General features: G+C 34.9%; 1 protein-coding gene across 1 annotated transcript; it reads left to right on the top strand.

Annotated features, from left to right (window-relative positions):
- Positions 1-1537: 1537 nt before the first annotated feature.
- On the top strand, positions 1538-7445 carry LOC128551953 (tumor necrosis factor ligand superfamily member 15-like). The gene is made up of 3 exons (XM_053532920.1): positions 1538-1805; positions 2390-2555; positions 3798-7445. Exons 1-3 carry the CDS (start codon positions 1608-1610, stop codon positions 4235-4237), a joined length of 804 nt encoding a protein of 267 aa, XP_053388895.1. The 5' UTR covers positions 1538-1607; the 3' UTR covers positions 4238-7445.
- Positions 7446-9590: the final 2145 nt, after the last annotated feature.

Genomic DNA, 9590 nt, shown 5'->3' with positions numbered 1-9590 from the left:
GACTAAGTAGTGTTAAAACACGTGCCTTAGTAATGTAAAACACGTGTCTTACTTAAAAAAAAACACATTAGCCTTTTAGGAGTATGGTTACTTAGCCTTCAAGTACGGATGGATAAACCAGGAACCCTAGAGCAATGGGGGTCGGAAACATTTAAAAGCTCGGCTTTGGGGGCCCTTGAATAGATTTATGATAGGAATTTTATGTATTTCTCTCTAATTCAAGTGAACAAAAACAAGATATTCGAATGTTTGGATGTTATACAGGTAACTTAAAATGTTCACCGTTCTGTGAAGAAGGGAAATAATCCATTTTTGCAGGGTAGTAAAAAACCGATACGATTACATTTGTATATAGTTATATTTATGCGTGTGTTACACCTCAAAATGGTAGCAACGCATTTTGATAGTCCATTACCAAAATTCGGCCAAGTTTGGGTAGCGACAAAATACGTTGCATGGGTACATATGTTGTGTTAAGGATCATGGAATGAAACGTATTTTGGTAGTTGTTCTTTTCTACATCAAGGGCTTTGCTCAATTTTACATTACGAGCAAAAGAGAGAGATGAAAGGAGAGAAAGTCTCCTGTAAAAGTGGTGGGGTGGGGAGAGGTGGGGTCGGACTCCTCGAAATATAGTTTTCGTATAAAACAACAAAATGCAGATTTCTGAGTGTGTGAATCGATCCTCAAACGACGCTTCCTATGCAATAACATTGTATTGTTTTTGTTTTAATGTGCCAGTGTTGTCGGAGGGTTTTTAAAGTATGAAAATGTTGAATTCCATAAAACGAAGTATAAATGTGAGGATGACAGGGTCATGCGAACGATGCATCAAATAATTGTGGTGAAAGTTGTGTCAAGTTCCTTCAATATTTTTCGATGTATGTCAAAGTTAGAGTTGCATTAACCTCTCTCACGTATGTTCCAATGGTTCTGCTTGACTGAATCTAGGGGCGTTATATTTTCAATGTCAAAAGGTCAAGGTCAACGTCGCATGAGCCACTACATTCCATCCCGACCCTCTTTGAAATAATATTGTCCATTTGTCACAAAATGTTCTATTTGTAAATCATGTGATTATTATTAATACCGTTTTACGTTTAATGTGTACATATCCAACGCATTTGGTACTGCAATTTTGTAAACTACCAAACTGCGCTGAGTGTAATCATTTAGTGACTACCAAAATGCATTGCGACCATTTTTAGGTGCAACAATTCGTGTATCATTTGTAAGAATGTCTGGTCTGGTCATATGCATAACTTGTATGACGTACACTTAGTCCTGAAATTTAAAATGGAAACGTCTCAAAACGCAGAAAAACATAGACTTGCTTTAAGGTATGTAGTTTCTATGTCTGATTACCATTCAAATTCAAATAAAACAATTATTTCACGTGTTATTACTTCTTAAAAAAATTACTGAACGCTAAACGTATGCACTTTACAACTTGTTTATCTTAACGACAGCTGTAAAACTATATACCCGGCTGAAATTTTTAAACGAGCGCGTGGTCTCTAATGGAGCGGTCGCAGGACGAAATGCAGATATTTATATACTTAGAGGCAACATATCATTTTTTTAATGAAAATATTAAATAGTTGATTATGGGACCCATTTTAAAATTAATAATTATCGGCGTTTTGTGTTTCGTTGTTGTTGTGTTAGCAATTGTTTTAGCACTGGTTTGGACAATGCCTGACTTACCTGAAATTGTTAATAATGACAAAATATGTTTGCCATCTGACAAAGGTATTCTTGGTTGTGGAAATACACCGGATTTAATACATAATTATTTAGAGAGGGTACGGTAAATTTTCATTTACAGTATTTTGTTGTATCTTTAATCTTCATTTCCAATAGTATTTATTATTATAAATGTTTCATTTTTTTTAGTAAATCTGTAAGTCTCGTTTTGGCTCCCTGTATTTTGGACTGTTTTTTATATTTTCAGACCCTTCCATATATTGCTTCTATGTAAAAGAGTTCCGTTATAGCCGGGGTTGCGAGGGGGCAAGGTGGCAAGGTGGGGACGGGGGTCGTGACGGGTGTTACCTCACAAGAACTGATTCCGATATTATTCTTCATGGCTACGTTCAAAACCTTCTATGCTTCCAAAAGGATCTTTTTGTAGATTTTCCTTTCAGAAGTCTCTGAGTTATTAAATAATGAAAGTGGTCTGTTACTCACAGCATCATAAGTCATATTTTACTCCTAATCTTATTAAATATTTTTCAATGCATTTTCCAAGTCCCTCAGATGTGTACAAACGTCATTCAGGTACGCTAATTTAGATCTATCAACCTTTGAAGGTAGTTATATTTATCTATTAGTCTTTGGACATACATGTATATATATTTATCTGTTAACCTTGAACATATATATTTAGATTACGGCAGAAAAATATGACAAGATTAAAAAAGAGGACGAAGAGCGGCAACAGAAATATCTAAACGAAAACCGACTCCGCCTGATGGCCATTTATGACAAATATTTTTGGGAAATGAAGCCAGCTGCTAAACTAACGGGAAAAGAACAGCCAAAGCAAAACAAAGGTATGCATAAATATCATTCATCCATTTTTACAAAAAAGATCGAGAGAATATTTCCATGTACCGCGTAGGAAAACACCTAAATTCTTTCATTTTGCATTCATACAATATTTACAAGGTACTAGTTGTCTCAGGTAATAAATTTGTAATCTTGTGCAAAAATAAAAAAAACAAACGTTTACTGTTTAAAGACCACTTTTGAAACAAGATATGAAATCGGTCATAAATCTTTTATGTCAATGAAACATGATGAAGCAGATAAATACCACCGGTTTTGATGTATAAATTGACAATGCTTTTAAACAGGAAAACATGTCCTTCGTTGGGAGAACATGATTTATTGATCAGCCAGCATTTAAAAAAAAGAATACCAGTTATTGTTACAACCCTGCATACTAGTACATTTAAGTAATACAATGGCAAATGAACATGGCAAACGATTGTCGTAGCTTATGATTTTCACTCGTATTTAAATAATACATCAAGCGTATAGGGAGGGCTTCGTTTTACAAAATAGTATGTGGAAACGTAAACATGTGCACATTTTACAATGCTTCAAAATCCTAAATGGCGAATCAGTATGAGATGTTATCTCGCACAAAGAAATGTATATAAAACTGCTCTAATTTGTCCTATAAGGGCTGTAGGTGTAGTTATGAATATCCTGCTTTGGCAGTCGAGAAAACGGGTAAACAGTTATCCATGAGTCGGATATTCCAATCTACACCTACACATACAACCAGTGGTATTTTTTTCATGCCATATTCAACAAATAATAGTAAAAATAAAACAGGAAAGAGGTCATGACGTTTGAAAGACAAACAATAATGTTGAATGCCGCTTTATATTTATAAACTACACAGCGTAAGGTTACGTATTTTTCGTAAACTATATATCGATAAATATTCTATAAAGAACAAACTAGAACTACCAAGGTATTTGATTTTTATCCAGTTTATCACGTAAAACGAAATACGGCACGAGTCTATTACATGAGACTATATAGTTACTTATGCGTCATTTACATCACGAGTGTCGTCTTACACCAAGGTGGAGATTTCCGGCACCGATGAAAAACACCGGAAATTCCCACCCGGTGATTTTTTGACTATGCTTTTAAGTAAGTCTGATCAGGTAATGATAACGTTCATTTACTTTTTTGTTTCATAATTATCATCATGATGCTTCATTTTTCTAGAAGGAGAAAAACTTTATCAAATAAAACAAAACGATTGCTATTTTCAGAGAGTCATGCAGAGATGACGCCGATACGAGTTTGGCGCCATGGGAGAGAACTCTACAATACAAGTGGATTTGAACTTTACGGCGTGCGATATAGAAATGGTCGTTTAGTTATACCCGTATCAGGCACTTACTTCATATATTCTTATGTTGACTTTTTCGAACCATGCGTCCCCTCCACCGGTAAACCAAATGTTAAGAATGCAAGTATACCAATTAAACACGGTATCTTTAAATTTAATATCTTGGACGCCGAGGAGTCTGAATTAGTTTCAAGCGTTCAGCCCCACACTATTTCTATCAATCGATACTTCAACGCATACAGTAGTTACGTATCGACACTTGCTGAATTAAAAGCTGGAGACGAAATATCTGTGAAAGTATCCAATATAACTTACCTTAAATATACAAAATTTAACTATTTTGGCTTGAATCTAGTTTAGATCTCCCCTATATGGAAGGCGTCCACATTCAAGGGGAGGGGCAGTGATAAAAACCTTTCAGAAATAGGGTGTAATGACCGTTCGATCAAGTAAAAAAAAAAACAACAGCTTTTTATTTCCTTATTCTATTTTCTCAAGCGGAAATTAATCATTTATCCTCTATTCAACAAATCATTTGGAGAAAACACTAACAAAAATCTTCGTTCATTTTTCTAGTTACTATAAACAATCACTTCAATCATTTTTAAATTCAATGACTATCACTGATCATTCGAATGACCAACATCATCCATATTATTGTTTCAAATAATGTACATCGATTGTTCTATTCCATTCAAAAGTATTATGTATAGTAAGATAATAATGTGGGTAAAAATTAACTGTTAAACATAATATACTGGAAAAACAATTAACGAATTTCTATAGTAGACTTGAGGGAGAGGGCAGGGTATCTCTATGTGTGTAACGTTTTACACAATACAACGACTTCTGATGAAAAAAATACTTAATGCAAAACCTGAATGATTTAATAAACATTGGGTAAATACATTAGATTTTCCTAAGATAAAAAATGGCAACGACTACCTGCGGTAATGTTTTTGGTTTTTCAATACGTTCGGATGAATAAATGGTATTCTTTGTACAAAAATGACATTCTACTTTCATTTTTATAGGTGCAGATTATTTGCAAACTTAACAGCACACATATATTGTAGTTTAAGAAGAAGTCGGATTTTTCTTTTACATTAGTTGCAAAGTAAATGATGTTTTTATTGTACAGAAATATTTACAGATATTACGTATATTGCTAGAATCAAAAAGTGAGAAATGCGTGCTTATTCTATACACTAATATTATGTTTAGTGTGCGGAACACTTGTCATCATTGAAAATAAGAATAAGCAAAACTTCTGCAGCATAATTTCAGCATATCCGCATATAGTTTGACCGCAAAACTATAAATAACTTACTATTTATAGCCGAAACTAACTTTCTTTACACCATTTGCAAGATATTCTTTTTATTCATAGGATCAAAATTTCTTCTTGTGAACAACAGATGCAGTACTTTGAAGTGCAGCGTAACAGCGAGTGCAAAACTATATCTTTAATCGACAATCAGTACAAAAATAATTTCAATACCCTTCTAAATGTTGAAAGGCTATGTTTATTTATGCATAGCAAGTGCCTGCTACCTTCTTAAAGGTGCAAAATAAAGACAAATGAATAGACATAAATCTTTAAAAAAGACTACACATTTTGAAATATAGTACTAAACATTACGATAGCCGTGCAATATTCCTTTGAAATCAACACATGTACAGAGAAACAAATGATTGTTTCTGTATTTTCTTAGACTGACATGGGGGGTCATTTTGTCCTACTTTCGTGTTTATCGCTTTTCCGTAATCGGTCGGAAATTCCTCGGGATCACGTGATTTTAAAATTGTTTCAAACAAATATCCATTTAAGACGCGCAACAAAATAACTGTATTTCCATGATGGTAATTATGCACGACTTGCACGAAAAATATGAGATGTACAAAATTTAAATTTAAAATTGACAGTGACATATATTAGGCCAAGACAATGTGTTTAATGTCTAAAATCTTATTAAATTAATGTAGCCATGTGTACATAAATAAGTGTATTTAGGTAAATTTCAATCATACTTTGTTTCTGCAGTGTAAGACAGTTACTCATTTATATTCTTAAAATTATACTGAAAAGAGATTAACTGAAAAAGTTTACAGACGAAGTTGTAAAAACACTTTTATTCGGGAAGGGCCTGAATTGTCCTTATGAAAACTTGTAGTATAACTGTATATTACCTGTACTATAAGAATGATTTTCATGAAGTTTTTGTGAGTCACAAAATTGTTGAATTCCATGTGCTAAGTTTGTAAAAATCGCGTTATCGTTTGGCATATGATATATTTTGCATCTATTTATAAATTATAGCCTCGTTTCGGAGGATTCTTCCGAAAAAGTCCGAGGATGCTCGACGGGTTCGTAAGCAGTCGGAAAGCATACTTTCGGTTTGACATAGGCAACAGTTTTTGTTTATTTGTTAGTTATTCTTGAACATATTCATGACTATTTGGTCAGAACCGATGCAGTGGGCCATATTTTCAGTAAATAGGAAGTCTCAGCTACAAACTCTGGTTTTCATATAATACTCGTTCGGGTTTTAGTAATGGACCTTTAAATATATACCACTAGAGCCAGATTATATAAGATTGTTATTGTGCAATTACTTCTCTGTCCTTTTTTATACGATTAACGCTTGTCTTTTTCATTCACTTGTTAAGTTTTGTTATCTACATGTATATAGAAACATATGTATTGTTGAATTCGAGACTTTAATGCGTGCGCAGTGTTTATTATGATTTTATGCACGTCCAATCACGCCATTCAATATGAACTGTTCTGTTTTCTGCTGATAAGCACTAACGTTGATTAAAATATTTAAAAATAAAATGAAGGTAAGAACCACTTCACGTGATGACAAGTGACGGATATGTAACCTAATGTACTAGTTATTATCATTATTACTATTATTATACCAGATATATATAGCGCCCTTTTCATGATAAACATTACATATAGCAAACGCAGTCACACAGGGCGCGAAATTCATCCTCTACTAGTACAGACACAGAGCGATCTGACCAGAGGGACAGAGTGAGATAAAGCCACAAGACCAGACAGAAAACAGAGAGAGATTAGGCCTGTCCGACTTAATTAGCCTAGCTCTTTGCGAAAAGACAGTCTGGTTCTTTAACGTGCCCGGTGTATAGCACCGATACACGCGAAGCCTTAACTTATTCCTGAGAAAAACCAGTACAGTTCTCTAGTTTGGTGGGAGACACTCAAGAGCATCTCAGAAATGTCCAATGCCTGGACCGGGATTCGAACCCCAGACCTCTGGATTGACAGTCAAGCGTGTTATCATTAGACCATCGGCCCACCTTTTTAATACCCGATTATCCATGTTTGTGCAATAAAAAGCATTTCGAAAAAGTGTAAGTGTGTCGTTCTTAATCAGATTTGTAAAATAGCTGACATAAAAAAAGAAAAAAAGATATGTATGTTTAAGTGATGTTTTCTCTTGAAAAGTTTGGTCGATGTCTGTAATATTTGCATATAGCAGGTTATGAGTGTTCTTTTTGAAATATTGTATTTTCTTAATAAACTGGTTTAAAGATATGCTCTGCTCTATTCTATTTTTATATATACAATCACTTTTAGCTCACCTGAGTCAATGCTCAAGGTGAGCTTTTGTGACCACTCTGTCAGAATAATTTGTATGTTTGATATATTGATAACGTAACACATTAAGCACAGATAGTGCTTGACTCCCTTTCCATGCTATCATTGCTATAATTACTGTTGAATTGTTGTTAATAATAGAATTTGGGTCATTTGTGGCTGATTTGGGTTCATTATGTGGATGGCTGAGTCCCAGCTTCGCACATTATGTCATATACAAAAGTTATAGGAAACCAGATATTTGATAGAGCAAGTACTCGTTGTAAAACGTTATGTTTAAATTTGGACCAATCAGAAACAGGTTCTAAAAATAGCACGTCTGCTAGAGTATAAATAGGTAGATGGATGACCGAGAGCTCATTCGGTATCCAGCGGTTGAAGAAGACACATCGAGGATTCAACTAATAATTTATCCCAGTACCTTGATAAGGAGACTATTGCAGTTACCCTGCAGCTGTCAGGGCGGATAAATTATTAAAAAGAAGACTTTGGAAGCTCGTAGACTAAAGAAGAGTTGCAGAATTTCAACCAGGTTTCAAGCTATAGGGCCAACGCATAGAAGTTTTACCTTAAGGGTAGTTGAATGCTATATACGATAGCATATATAGGCTGATCATCGGGAAGCTGAGACAGAGACCCAGAGGTTGGTAATCTACTGAGATATTAAGAGAGTTCCAGCTTATAGACGGTTCAGCATTACTGGCGAAGTACAGCCAAGGCATCGGGGATATACCTATATGGTAGTTGAATGCTACATATGACATCATATAGGCGCTAAGCATTCAGGAGTCAGGGCAATCATATAGAGTTTGAGAGGACAGAGGCCGAGCATCTATGCGATAGGACTCGTATGTTGTTGATTCAAAGACATTGTCTGACCGGAACTTTAACAAAAAGACCAGTCAAGTATAGAGTCTCCAGCCTATAGGAGTTTTAGCTAATCATTTGTAATTGAAGATTGATAGTTTGGAACATTTAGTGATTTGCCTGATCCCTGAAATTGTCTAACTCATAATAGAAATCATTTACAAATTAGTGGTACACGAATCATTTAGGCAAAGTAGCCAGAGGAAAATTCTATATATGAGATATTTGGTCTCACCAGCTTTACGTTTTAACAAAGGACATTCTACATCGTTTGTCAGCTAGTCTAAGACATAGTCACCTTAGCGATTGAACCCAAACCATTGTTCAAGATACTAAAGGCGTAGGCACTTCCATGGGTCATATAACCAGTATCCTGACACACTTGATGTCCATCATACGTCGTGTCTCGACAATTTCTAAAAAAATCATCTTCTTGAAAATCACTAGGTAAATTAACACCACACTTTACAGGAAGTATTCCCTTTTAAAATTGCCAGAAGAATGGAAGTCCATGTAGAACTCTGGTTGCTATTGCAACCGAAATGAAACTCTTTAAAAACTTTCTTGCCCAAAACCTAGGGCTTTTGTACTTGGTATGTAGCATCATCTAGTGGTCCTCTACCAAGAATTTTCAAATTATCCCCATAGGGTCAATTATTACATACACGTTTCTATTCCCCGTTAAGTTACACTGGTACCGGAAACGTCAATATTTTTCCATACACTGACGCCTGAATTTCATATCGGGTGCGTGACGTAATTCAGTGTGTGCTGTTGCACTATTTTTCTCTATTTAGTTCAGTATTGCCAATCCTATTCAAGCTATTGAACAAATTTATGATATTTACATTATGTTTATACGTGTAGATGCGTATGTAATAAAAAGGTTATTATCTTTGCATCGGGAAATATGCACTCGTTCTTCAGCGGAAGAATATTAGTCGCGCAATATTTCCGCTGAAGAACTCGTGCATAATTCCCGATACAAAGCTAATATAACCTATAAATATGGCCCCTCCCTGTGGTCACATGATTTACACAGAGTTATACAGGGAAGACTTTGAAAATCTCGTCCAAAACTATAGGTCCTATGGCTTTAATAGTTGGTAAGTAAAACCATCTTGAGGTCCTCTGCCAAGAACATTCAAATTATCACCTCAGGGTCAAGTATGGAACCGCCTTAGGGGTCACATTGTTTATATAGCTTTATATAGG

The sequence above is a fragment of the Mercenaria mercenaria genome, unplaced genomic scaffold (genome assembly GCF_021730395.1).
Source record: "Mercenaria mercenaria strain notata unplaced genomic scaffold, MADL_Memer_1 contig_1861, whole genome shotgun sequence".
Lineage (NCBI taxonomy): Eukaryota > Metazoa > Mollusca > Bivalvia > Venerida > Veneridae > Mercenaria > Mercenaria mercenaria.
The sequence above is the reverse complement of the archived record's forward strand: the minus strand, read 5'-3'. Positions and strand labels throughout refer to the sequence as shown.

Bases quoted from the DNA above. Each gene is read 5' to 3' on its own strand.
- LOC128551953 (XM_053532920.1), top strand. From the start codon at position 1,608: ATGGGACCCATTTTAAAATTAATAATTATCGGCGTTTTGTGTTTCGTT. The intron at 1,806-2,389 runs GTACGGTAAATT...ATATATATTTAG, and splicing joins TACATAATTATTTAGAGAGG to ATTACGGCAGAAAAATATGA. The intron at 2,556-3,797 runs GTATGCATAAAT...TGCTATTTTCAG, and splicing joins ACAGCCAAAGCAAAACAAAG to AGAGTCATGCAGAGATGACG.